Genomic DNA, 13,389 nt, shown 5'->3' with positions numbered 1-13,389 from the left:
TAATCTGATTTTAGGTTCATTTTAAAGCCGTTATCTTCCAGTTAATTGGCCACTGGGAGCTTTGATTCCCAAATGATCTCACACTTAAAGAGCAACAACACACCACTATTTTCTCCTAACTCCACCCCTGGACACCCCACTCCTAGCATCACAACCGAGCTTTAAGCATGCTGTCTGTTTGATTCCAAGCACAGAAGTATAACAGGGAGACTATCCAGACTAGCCGTACACTGCCTCATCTGTCATCCAGGGTTCGCTGCAGTGGCCCTAAATCTTTACGTTGTGCAAACTGTTCATGGAACTTATCAGCAGCTGGAAACTTGCAAGAATTTTCACATAATCGGGCCATGTATTCACATTCCAAGCAAGGCTGGTGTATATTATTATTACAGAACAATGCCCTACAGCTAATAATGAAAATAATGTCTTAGGGTGTAGGTAGTTTTTAAACATTTATCTAATGATCCCCTTATATCATCATATTTTGTCCTGCAGACAAACCTAGAAGTTTTCAGGGAGATATAGATGCTTATGAACTGGTGGAGACTGAGACCAAAGGTACTCAATAGATTACACATTTCTTTGATAAGGGAAAAAACCTTGAACCTAGTGCATGCTCTCACACCAGAGTGAAAAGATGAGCCTCATGCTGACTGCTAAGAACCACTCCATTCCACTAAGTGATGGCAACAGGATACCCATCATAGGACTCGGGACATATGGGGATCCACGGACAGTAAGACTCTGAATCTATGCAGTTGCTAATGCTACAATAAATGCTAATGTACAAATGTGATTAGGTTTAATTGGCATCAAGCTTGAGAAGAACTTGAGAAGTCTTCACAAAGTTTCAGGCTATTGTATACATTTTTCCATGTAAATAACTGTGTATTTGGTAACATGCTAATATTACAAATAGAAAACACAATGAGTAATTCTGTCTCTTACAGACTCCTAAAGGTACAGCGCGAGAGTGTGTAAAGCTGGCTATAGATGTTGGCTACAGGCAGTTTGATGGAGCATTGGTTTATTTTAATGAGCATGAAGTTGGACAGGCCATTCGGGAGAAGATTACAGATGGAACTGTTAGAAGAGAGGACATCTTTTACTGTGGAAAGGTACTACAGTTGGAAGCTACACCTATTCCTTCCTGTGGAGGTGCAAAAAAGGTCATATGTAGAGTTATACTGAATTACAGATTTAGCCAGTACAGTATATGTGCCCAAACCTGTGGGCTTTGGCTACTTAAAAAACACTTAAAAAATAGATTTGTATTCAGTAAGTGATTATATGAAGCCATTAAAACTTGAAAATTCAAATGTATGATCGCATTTCTTGATCAGCCCACATTGGTTGAATATGATTGTGGGTTTTTAATATTTTATCTTTGGATAAATTCAAACACTGAGTTGCTCAAACTTCATTTGAAATCTTTGTTATTTGTATTTCAGTTGTGGAGCACCTTCCACCCACCTGAGCTGGTTAGACCTGCACTAGAGAGAACACTGAAGACTTTACAGCTGGATTATGTTGATCTGTACATTATTGAGCTTCCCATGGCCTTTAAGGTAAAATCTCTCTAGTAACACCGAACAGGAAACTTATCCAGAAAGCACTCTGAAAAGGTTTGGCAGAGGGAAAGGTTCCATTATTATATGAGAGCCCATATAATGCAAAATGTACCCTGTAAATCACGGCACCGACTGATGTGTTTAATGTTTTTGCTGAAGTGCTGTGTTCTTGTTTCAGCCAGGTGATAAATTCTACCCTAAAGATAAAAATGGTAAATACATCTACCATGAGACAGACCTGTGTGCTACATGGGAGGTGAGAGCTGCTTTATAATTGTGCAAGTCTTTGCAGCACACACTTATTGCTAAGTAAAGCAGTAACTTCATGAATGATTGTGTGGTGGTTTTCCTATTTTTGTTGTATTTCCTCCACTAGAGGTCTCTGCATTGTCTAGTAATGACTGTGGTTACTGTTTATTGGCTGCACCTGTTCCCTGTTTCTGTTGTTTGCTCCTGGTATACACACACTGTCTTTCCATCATCAAGACATGTTTGGATAAAGCATTTCTGTGCTAAATTCTTTGTGTTTACTGTTCTCATATTTCACGTCTCTGATCGTTGCCTTGCTGTTTGTATAGTGTCTTGCTCCTGTTTGCCTTGGACATTTTCAGTATCTTATTATGGCTTCTGGTTGCTTGTTAATGATGTTGGACTATGCAATATAGATTTATTGTTGTCTGATACATTTTGTACTTGGACCCAGCCGGCTCCACTGAGTCATCTTTATGTTGTGTGCTGGATAGGCATTAGAGGCTTGTAAAGATGCAGGCCTGACAAAGTCACTTGGGGTTTCAAACTTCAACCGAAGACAGCTGGAGCTGATTTTGAACAAACCTGGACTCAAACATAGACCTGTTTCCAACCAAGTAAGTTCATTTATGCTTTAAATCTGATGCTGTGCCATGCTTGCAAATATGATCTAAAAATACTCACTAAAAAGCATCGCACAAGAGTCTGAGCTTATAGCTGTCTCTACTAAACTCACAGTTTCTTACAACTTACTATTGACCTAATAAAAATGCTTGATTAAAGCCATATAGACCCATATCACAGCTAACTATATCTGTACTTATAGGTGGTCAAACCTCTTTGGGAAGTGGTTTTGCGGAAAATGTACAAATAAATCTCTGTTGTTTGTGTGATGGTTAGTAATTTGTTTATAAAAGAAAGAAATCCTGCAACTGTAAGACACTGACTGATGGGCTATAGTGAACAGTGATGTGAATGTATAGAGTCAATGACTCCCACAATTTTAATACTTGCTTTAGGTAACTTGAAGTGCTTCATACATACTTGTTATTATCTGTTTCTCAATATTATTCCAGGTTGAGTGCCATCCCTACTTTACTCAGCCCAAGCTTCTGGAGTTCTGTCGGCAAAATGACATTGTCATTGTGGGCTACAGCCCTCTTGGAACCTCTCGAGATGCTTCCTGGTACTAACTGGTCCATATTTGTTGCTCTTTTTTACATGTGTTTTTCACTTTAGGCCTAACTACAACACAGAATTTGGTTTAGTATCCTCAGGAACAGTTGCAGCAGCTCAGAAAAAACAATTTAGTACTGATGCAAACTAGGCCATGCTCTCTTGATGAAAGTGATTGTGGGGCATGTAGTGATTTGATAAACAATCCAGAGTTCACAGTATCATATCTTATTGTGCATTCTTTGTTGTCAGGGTTAACTTGAAATGCCCCCCACTGTTGGAAGATGAGGTGTTAGTCTCCATTGGGAAGAAGTACAACAAGAGTCCATCTCAGGTAGCCCTGAGGTTCAACGTTCAGAGAGGAGTGGTTGTTATCCCAAAGAGCTTCAACCCTCAACGGATTACAAAAAATTTCCAGGTGAGTTTATGGTAATTATTTCTGGAGCTTTGCTTACAAAAGCAGACTGATCCAAACTATTAAACCTAACTCTAGCCCTGTTGCCTTGGTGTTTCCAGGCTGTAATGCTGTCATGCAAGCATTTTACTATGGCTTGGGTGGATGAGGTTTTTCTTTCAGTACATTTCAGATAAATTAGTTGGCTGACATAAATTCATACTTTAAGTCAACATAAAATAAAAATATTACCATGTTAGTTCCATATTAAGCACAATTCTTCAAATCATGCCATTTAACACTTATTTTTCAAGTAATCTTTATTGAAGTGTGACTGTCTCTAAAAAGTCTATTGATTTTTCATTAAATCATCATACACGATCTTCTTCTTCTTCTGTCGGCTGCTCCCTTTAGGGGTCGCCACAGCGGATCATCTGCCTCCATCTTGCCCTATCCACTGCCTCCTCTACTTTTACACCAACCATCTCCATGTCCACCTTCACTACATCTATAAACCTTCTCTGAGTTCTACCTCTTCTCCTTCTGCCCGGCAGCTCCATCTCCAACATTCTTTGACCAATATATCCACTATTCCTCCTCAACACATGTCCAAACCATCTCAACCTGGCCTCTCTGGCTTTATCTCCAAACTGCTCCACCTTCACTGTCCCTCTGATCTGCTCATTTCTAATCTTGTCCATCCTTGTCACTCCCAACGAAAATCTCAGCATCTTCATCTCCGCCACCTCCAGCTCAACCTCCTGTCTTTTAGACAGAGCCACAGTCTCCAAACCATACATCATAGCAGGACGCACTACTGTCTTGTAAACTTTCCCTTTCACTCTTGCTGCTATCCTTCTGTCACACATCAGCCCTGACACCTGTCTCCACCCACTCCATCCTGCCTGCACCCTTTTCTTCACCTCTTTTCTGCACTGTCCATTGCTCTGGATGGTTGACCCAAGATATTTGAAGTCATTCACCTTTACGACCTCTACTCCTTGCATCTTCACCTTTCCACCTGCTTCCCTCTCATTCACACACATGTATTCGGTCTTGTCTCTACTGACCTTCATATTACTCCTTTCCAGTGCAATCCTCCACCTCTCCAGATTCTCTTCCACCTGCTCTCTACTCTCACCACAGATAACAATGTCATCTGCAAACATCATGGTCCATGGAGCCTCCTGCCTGACCTCATCTGTCAACCTGTCTATCACCATTGCAAACAAGAAGGGGCTCAAAGCTGATCCCTGATGTAACCCTACCTTCACCTTGAAACCATTTGTCACTCCAACTGCACACCTCACCACTGTCTCACTATCCTCATACATGTCCTGCACCACCCTAACATACTTTTCAGCTACACCTGACTTCCTCATACAGTACCACAGTTCCTCTCTTGGCACCCTATCATATGCCTTCTCTAGATCCACAAAGACACAATGCAGCTCCTTCTGACCTTCTCTGTACTTCTCTACCAACACTCTCAATGCAAAAGTTGCATCTGTGGTACTCTTTCTGGGCATGAAACCAAACTGCTGCTCACTGATCTGAACCTCTCGCCCTAGCCTTGCTTCAACAACTCTTTCCCATACCTTCATGGTGTGGCTCATCAACTTTATACCTCTGTAGTTACTGCAGCTCTGCACATCACCCTTGTTCTTAAAAATGGGGACCAGTCCACTGCTTCTCCACTCATCAGGCATCCTCTCACTCTCCAGGATTTTGTTAAACAACCTGGTTAAAAAGTCCACTGCCTTCTCTCCTAAACATCTCCATACCTCCACAGGTATGTCATATGGACCAACTGCCTTTCCATTCTTCATCCTTTTTAAAGCTGCCCTCACTTCCACCTTATTAATTCTCTGCCCTTCCTGATCCACTATCTCTCCCCTTGTTGTCCTCCTCTCTCTCTCATTTTCCTCATTCATTAGTTCTTCAAAGTACTCCTTCCATCTACTCAACACTCTCTGTTCACTCACTAGTACATTTCCCTCTCTATCCTTTATCAGCCTAACCTGCTGTACATCCTTTCCAGCTCTACCTCTCTGTTTAGCCAAACGATACAAGACCTTTACTCCTTCTTTACTGTCCAGCCTCTCATACAGCTCATCATAGGCCTGAGCCTTTGCCACCATTCTTTTTGCTATGCGACTAGCCTCACAGTACTCCTGCCTACTTCCTTCATCTCTCTGGTTATCCCACTTTTTCTTAGCTGCCTTCTTCTGCTGAATACTCTCCTGGACTTCCTCATTCCACCACCAACTTTCCTTGTCTTCTTTCCTCTGACGAGACGAAACTCCCAACACATTTTTGCCAGTTTCTCTCACCACCTTAGCTGTAGTTTCCCAGTCCTCAGGTAGCTCCTCACTGCCCCCAAGGGCCTGTTGCAATTTTTCCCTGAACTGCCTGCAACCATCCTCCTCCTTCAGCTTCCACCATCTAATCTTTGGCTCTGTCTTCACTCTCTTCCTCTTCTTCTAATCTCATTCTACAGACAAACACCCTATGCTGCCTTGCTACACTTTCCCCTGGCACCACTTTACAATCTCCAATCGCCTTTAGGTGGCATCTCCTGATAAAGATATAATCCACCTGTGTGCACCTCCCTCCACTCTTGTATGTCACCCTGTGTTCTTCCCTCTTCTGAAAATACGTGTACACCACAGCCATTTCCATTCTCTTTGCAAAATCTACAACCATCTGACCATCCGCATTTCTGTCTTTCACACCATACATACCCAGCACCTCTTCATCCCCTCTGTTCCCTTCACCAACATGTCCATTGAAGTCTGCACCAATCACCAATCTCTCCTCTCTAGGGACACCATCAACCACTTCATCCATCTTACTCCAAAATTCCTCTTTCTCCTCTAACTGACAACCAACCTGTGGTGCATATGAACTGACCACATTCAAAATTACACCATCAACCTCCAACTTCAGGCTCATCATCCTGTCTGACACTCTTTACATCCAGAACACTTTTCCCAAGCTGTTCCTTTAGGATTAGGTAGAAAAAGTAATATTAACCAATAATATCATGTTTCACCACCTTCCATCTCCCCTATCGATCATCTAGTGAAAAGCTCAGCTTCTTCAGAAATCCCTCCCTGATCATGCTTCACTCAAATGTGTCATGTTACAGAATTAAAATCTGCTCATTACAAATCTTTTACTGAATTGAAGTGAGTGTAAACAGAGAAAGCACTAATGTTACCACTTTACAAGAAGATTACTCATATGAATTGCTTAAAATGTGGCAATTAATCATCATTAATTAGGTCAAAAACACATTAAAGTATCTATAATATAAAAATAAAAAGGGTAACAGTGTCCTGTTGCTTGCCAAATAGTGAGCCCACCTTCATTTATACTGTTAAACCTCTTGCTGGTTACAGGTCTTACTTTGTCTTCTCTGTCTTAAACCTGATGTAAAATGACAACTGGTCAGACGCTTGTGGATGTGGTTAAAAAAAGAGGCTTTACTGTTTGAAACATGATCCAAGCTTGTTGTCAGAAAACAGGCATAGGTCAAATCCAAAACAATCCATAAAGGCAAAAAGACAAACATCACAGAAACAGGCAAACAAGATAAAAAAGGGCAGAGACAAAAATCAAAGTCCCAAATACACAAAAACACAGCCCAAATACACAAAAGGCAAAAGACAATAGAAAATGCCTGCAAGCTCATGGGAAAAAAATAAGTTCTAACCTAAAAGCCAGTGCTTATGTACTAACTACTCTAAATCATGTGACAAACAGAACAGGTATGACAGTATTAGTATTTGGGGAACATCAATTGGCTGTGGATGAGAGAGCAGCAGTCATGTGAGGTCCAAGGGAATTCTCTTATTGTCATCCATCGAACCCCCATTCAACCTAATGACATACCCAAGAAAGGCCACATACTGTCAATGAAATTCACTATTTCCACCCCTGGCAAACAGACTGCTTTCCAGAAGACGCCATAGGACACAATGGACATGACTGACATGAGATTCAAGGTTAGATGAGTAAATGAGGATATCGTCCATATAGGTGATCACAAATTTGCCTACCATACTGTGTAAAATGTCACTGATAAGGGCCTTAAAGGTAGACAGAGCATTAGAAAGGCTGAACAGCATTGCTAAATTTTCATGGTACCCCCTAGTGGTGATGAATGCTGTTTTTCATTTGTCACCTTCTCTGATTCTCACTAAACTGTAAACACCGTGGGGGTCTAATTTTGTGAAATATTGGGCTCTTCTGAGTTGTTCAAGAGCTACTGTATTGAGAAGAAGAGAATACAGTTATTTCTTGGTGATCTGATTAGGGCCATGATAATCTATACAAGGATGAAGGCCTCTGTCTTTCCTTTCAGTGAAAAATAAACTAGAAACCACAATAGAAGTTGATGGTTTTATGAAGCCCTGTTCCAATGCTTCTTGTATGTATGTGTCCATGGCTCTCTCCTCTTTCTGATTAATGGATAAACTCTAAATTTAGGTGGGGTGGAGCTCTCATTTGCACAGTCATACGGAGGGTGAGGAGGTAATTTAACTGCATTGCCCTTACTGAAGACTTCTAGAAAGTCTGTATATTCAGCTGGAAAGTCAGGGAGTGCCTATGAATTAGGGCTCTCTGTGGAAGAAGATCTAAATGAAATGGTAGGGAGAGTGATGCAATTCTGGTGACAAAAGTCTGACCATGACAGTAGTTCATGTTCTGCCTGAGAAATTTGCGTGTTATGTTTCACGGCAATCCGAGGATTACAGAAAATACTGAAGAACTAAGTATAAAAAAGGAAATAAGTACTTGATGAAGGGCATGAGTGCTAAGCTTAACCAGTTCAGTCTGTTGTGTTAATCTGCCTCTACTGGCTCCCCATCTAGCACGACGACTTAACATTTTCTTCTGGGGCTCCACTGGAACCTTAAGTTCCTCCACCAGCTTGAAGTTCCCTTCAGCTCCGAAATCAATTAGACCTGAAATGACAGAAGAACTCGAAAGGCAGTATACTTTCACTGGTAAAAGAAAGGTTTTTTTTTTTTTTTTAAAAACAACCAAAAAAATGGAACACTGGAGTGAAAATCCACAACACTTATCTAGGTTGCCATCAAACTTGTCAGGTTTACTCACAGAAAAATTATGAGTAACCTCAATACTAGTAGCATGTATAAAAGCTGTAACTGGGATGTCAGTCTCTTAATGTTAGTGAGTAGCTGAGCTAGTTGAGTTTGTTGTTCCGCTTGTTGCTAGAGATTGAGTAACCTGGACAGTATCTGCTGATGGTGTCGGAAGGGGATATTGATTAACAATGGCCTTCTGAATGGCCTCTAATAATCAAAATCAAGGGGAATGTTGATTGTGGATGACAGACCAGCAGTCAAGTGACACTGTCACCTACATATTCAGATATTCATATTTATCAAATGTAACAGCTCACTGTTGCCATTTTTTTTGTTTTATAACTATTTAACAAATTTAAGATATTTAAGATATTTATAATGTAATTCATAATTACAAATACACTCATTTGAAATAATTGATAAACTTTTTAAATTGGTGGTATTCTTGTAAAGTGATATCACATTAAATGTGCTGAGCAGGGGTCCTCCTACACCTCAGCTAGGAAAACACTGATGTAAACCAAAATCGTTTTACCAACAAGGCTGAGCCAAGCAAGCAGTAGTGCTTTGGTTTTATTTGTATGGAAAGGTACAGTCTCTTGGCACCAAGAAGGCTGCCAATTTTATTTATTTGCTGCCAAATGGTTATGTTGATGCAGTTTATATAGCATATAATGCATCTTTTGTCCTTTTGCAGTATTTGTGGGCTTCTTTTATCAAGCACAGTTAACCCGTTAAAATCCCAGGCTTATTACAGCCTAAGGCTTATCATTCAGTAACTACAGGGACTTCAGTGCAAACTGACTGAGCTATTCTTAGGTTATAGAAGTGTGTTATAAAACTGGGTTGGCTAGTTCGCTCTGGCCATTCAAGGGTTTAAATGTGAGTATGCTGTATACTCGTGTGTGACAGAACTGAATTTTGATCATTTGTGACACATATGGGCTAGTTCAGAGGTTGGCAACACGCAGCTCCGGAGCTACATGTGACTCTTCATGCCATGTTGTGGCTCCACAGCAGAATTTGATTTTTAGGTAAAAATAAAAATCCTTTTTGCAGCTCTGTTGATCATTCCAATACAGTTTTAACAATAAAAGTTCTGAAACTATGGAGCTGTATAGTGTATAATTCACCAACCTTTAAGCCTAATGTCAGCGACCAGAATGCAGGTCATCATAGCAACGCAGACTAGGTAGTGACCAATGAAAAGATTGAGAGAGATTTAAGATTAATATTAATAATGTGGAGATTACTTTTTGCATTCATAAAGAACTCTGTTGGTTTCCTGATACGTTTAATCTGCAGTGAGAAACTGTCAAACACTTAAGTCACAAAGTTGAAGTTTTCTCGCTCCACCTTAAGTGGTGCAGCAGTTACCTTCTGGCGCCTCAGGCACTATTTAAGGAGGAACAGCAAAACAAGAAGTTGGAACAAGAAGCGACTTCAGCCTCGTAAAAGCCGTTACATATGTTACATAATGCTCTCCGTTAATGATCATATTGTTATTATTTTGTTCAGATATTTGATTTTTCTCTTACTGATGATGAAATGGAACTCATTGAAGAACTGAATAAAAACATCCGCTTTGTGGAGCTCCTAATGTAAGTACCAGCTCTTTCAGGATCACTTTTTTTTCCTCCCTGTTGTCAGCTAGATTTAATTGATAATGAAATCCAGAACATGCATTCACAAACCATACACACACACACACACACACACACACACACACACACACACACACACACACACACACACACTCTCATGTAAAATGAATGGATTCTGCTGTCCCTCTCTAGCAGTTAGAATACAAATCAATTGCATTTGTAAAACAAGAATATTTAGTACATTTACTTGATATTGTACATTTAATCTGATATTGTCTGACACTTGAATAAAGAGTTTGTAATCATATTTTGCATTTAGTCAGTCATATGTTGCAGACATGCAGGTTGCCTATAATACTGAAATTCGTTTCCTCTCACTGACAGGTGGAGTGACCATCCCGAGTACCCATTCCATGATGATTATTAAGCCTTAAGATGACCGACTTATTTGATGTCTGCATAAAGGTTTATAATGTTCATACATACCCATTATAATGTAATTGGCCAATAGGGGGCATTATCTTACCATTCATGGTGTAATGTAAAATATTGTTGTAAAAAGTTGCCTCTTTAAACTAATGTAAAACCACTGGAGTAAAGAGCATAAAGGCATAAAGAGCCAGAGGACAGATAAAAAGTTCTGAAAATCTCATTCAGTTCCTTTACATTTTTAACTTCACATTTGACATTTACTCATTAACATTTGCTGTGTCTTTAATGTGTGAAGTTGACAAAGGTGTCATAAGTATTCAAATTCATTACTCAGGTAGAAGTATAGATACTAGGGTTTAAAAATACTTCTGTAGAAGTTGAAGCATCAACTCAAGCTTTTTACTCAAGTGTAAAAGTACTGCTTTCAAAACTACTTAAAGTATAAACAGGGGTGCAACTACATACTTTCTGAGGCAGATGCAAACATAACTTAAAGTGACTGAAAAAAATTAAAATCAAATATTTAAGCAGGCAAGCTAAAATAAGGAACTTTATAAACAGAATACAAATTAAATGGTAAGAGCAAAAAACAAGCAATGAGGATTTAATTAAGGAGAAATAAAATAATTCAGAATAAACTGATAAGTGGACAGGCTAAAATGTAACGCAATAAAATAGAGATTAATAATTAGAATAATAAAATAAGCACAAAGAAAGAGGGTTAAAACACCAAGTTTATATAAGAAAAGTAAATTATGGAAATAAAATAAACAGTAAAACAAGACAGAATAAATGGAAGAAAAATGAAATAAAAAAGGTAAAAGGCGAAAGGTATGGAATAAAATAAATAAAGGTAAAACAGAAAATTCAATAAATAAAAGGACAAAAATAAAAATGTAAAGGAAAACTCAACTAAAACAGTTACAGGCTGAATGTGTCTGAATGTGGCTAGAAACTAAGAGTTTAAGATGATTTAGTGCCACCAGCGAGCTGAGCTTTAGACCAGGCTGCCACGGTTAGGATATTTACTAGAATGTTGACTAGCTAGGTTAGCTAGCTAAACAGGCTACTATAAAGAGCTATGGCTTGACTAATGTCACTCGTTTTGAAGTTAAACCGAGAAAATAACCAGTTCAGGGTTAATCAGGTCGTAGCTGGAGAACCAAGTTTAGCTTTAACGTTAGCTTGCTGCCTCACTGCTATCATTCATCTGGCTGGCTGGGTAATATTAATATGGCTAGCCTTAGCTAGCACAGTAACATACATCTTAAACTGAAAAGGCGATCTCTTCTGATTGTGTGAATCTATTCACGGTGAAATACGGGATCTTTGGGGAAACCATGGAAGGTTTGACCTCTATTAGATTCCTTTATTTTTGATTAAGTGCATTTGGGAACGCAGCAGTGAGGCAGCTTTGCTAGAAACCAGTGGTCCAACGCTACTTTCGTACCCTACAGTCTCGTTTTGGTAGACAAGTAGGTGAATAAAGCGTATAAATTGACCAACCTGCTGTCTTTCAACCACTTTGAGAAGCTTTTCTTCATCCCTACAACATCTTTTTCTCTCTCCTTCTTCCGTTTTCTGTTTTGTGCCCCGGAGAGCTTTTTTTTCTGCCCCTCCATCCTGAACACCCTGCAGGTGCTTGCGCCACGACGGGAAAAAAAAAAAAAAAAAAAAAAAAGCCATTAAGGACAAAAGCTTAGGTCACACCACAGGGGTCTATAGTGCACTAGCCCACCTCCCCAAAAACCCCATTCTTCTAAAAGCCATAATGACTATGTTATATTAAAATGTTAATGTTGAAAAATGGGCACATATGCCCATTGAAAATGAATGTACCTTAGTACAATGCAAAAATTAAAGAACCATATACAGTATGTATACTACTGATCATTAACATGTGTTCATAGAGTGGAACATTATGACTAGTTGCCTATAAGTATTGCAATGATGCAGTCAAACTTCAAAGGCATGTTATCAATAACCTTTATTGGAATGTAAATGTACATCCAAGCTTAGTTGCAGGGCAACTGATAAAACTAAGACAAGAAAATTGGTGTACCCAGGGCAGGTTTAGTAAAAATTACACTTGTATGGTTGTCTATATACAGTAGAAGTTAGTGCTGTCAAAATGAACGATTATCTTAGTGATTAATAAAAAAAAAAAAAAAAAAAAGAAAATTATAAACCTCAATCCTGATTGATGCCTTCCTCATATGTATTATGCTCAATTCTATAGCTAATGGCAACAAGGTCCAACTTTCAACATCAGCATCTACATCAGTCAAGCACAGAATGTGCAACAAAAAGTTACCAATAGGCTTTGTTCAGCCGCAAAAGCAGCTGGTTAAAGTTCTTTGAGCCAGTGCGTGCTCTTTTTGGCCTGAAGATCAGCCCTGCAACAGTAAACAGTCTTTCACAGGCTGCTGAAGCAGGGAGTGCCATATTAAGCTTAAGTGATAGCTGGCACACAGCTGGGAAGGACTTCAGTACCTCTGTGTCTCTTGGGCACCCCAGGTACGCATCCAACTACTGGGTCGTTTCAAGAGTGCTGGTCTTCAAGGAGGAAAAGAAGTCCTCTTCCTCAGATGATTGGGAGCCCTCACTGATGTGATTCTCAGCCTGACAGTCCAAGTGGCTTCTGATATAGTCAAGGCCTGTGGAATAAAGAAAAACAGTACAACTTACATTATATGAACGTACTGTAATTATGTATTGGATAGTGGGGTGTGAGATTAAATGACATTTCAACCTCATTTCACTGTCTCCATAGAAATTATACGTATTAAGGGGAAGTTGAGAAGTGAGACACCAAGTTTGAGGATATTTTCGTCACTTGTCCAGCA

General features: G+C 39.5%; 1 protein-coding gene and 1 long non-coding RNA gene across 2 annotated transcripts; one reads left to right on the top strand and one right to left on the bottom strand.

Annotated features, from left to right (window-relative positions):
- The first annotated feature begins 595 nt into the window (after window positions 1–595).
- On the top strand, window positions 596–10,763 carry LOC108429448 (aldo-keto reductase family 1 member D1-like). The gene is made up of 9 exons (XM_017701183.2): window positions 596–736; window positions 951–1,118; window positions 1,452–1,568; window positions 1,750–1,827; window positions 2,315–2,437; window positions 2,897–3,006; window positions 3,249–3,414; window positions 10,026–10,108; window positions 10,496–10,763. The coding sequence occupies exons 1-9, from the start codon at window positions 614–616 to the stop codon at window positions 10,536–10,538; spliced, it is 1,011 nt and encodes a 336-aa protein (XP_017556672.2). The 5' UTR covers window positions 596–613; the 3' UTR covers window positions 10,539–10,763.
- On the bottom strand, window positions 6,859–12,482 carry LOC119264352. Its single transcript, XR_005130977.1, has 2 exons — window positions 12,050–12,482; window positions 6,859–8,363 (listed from the first exon to the last, which is right to left on the bottom strand). It is a non-coding gene; the product is annotated as an uncharacterized LOC119264352 (long non-coding RNA).
- Between the last annotated feature and the right edge of the window lie 907 nt (window positions 12,483–13,389).

Source organism: Pygocentrus nattereri, chromosome 11 (genome assembly GCF_015220715.1).
Source record: "Pygocentrus nattereri isolate fPygNat1 chromosome 11, fPygNat1.pri, whole genome shotgun sequence".
Classification (NCBI taxonomy): Eukaryota; Metazoa; Chordata; class Actinopteri; order Characiformes; family Serrasalmidae; genus Pygocentrus; species Pygocentrus nattereri.
Note: the sequence above shows the minus strand (reverse complement) of the source record. Positions and strands in the feature narration are given on the sequence as shown.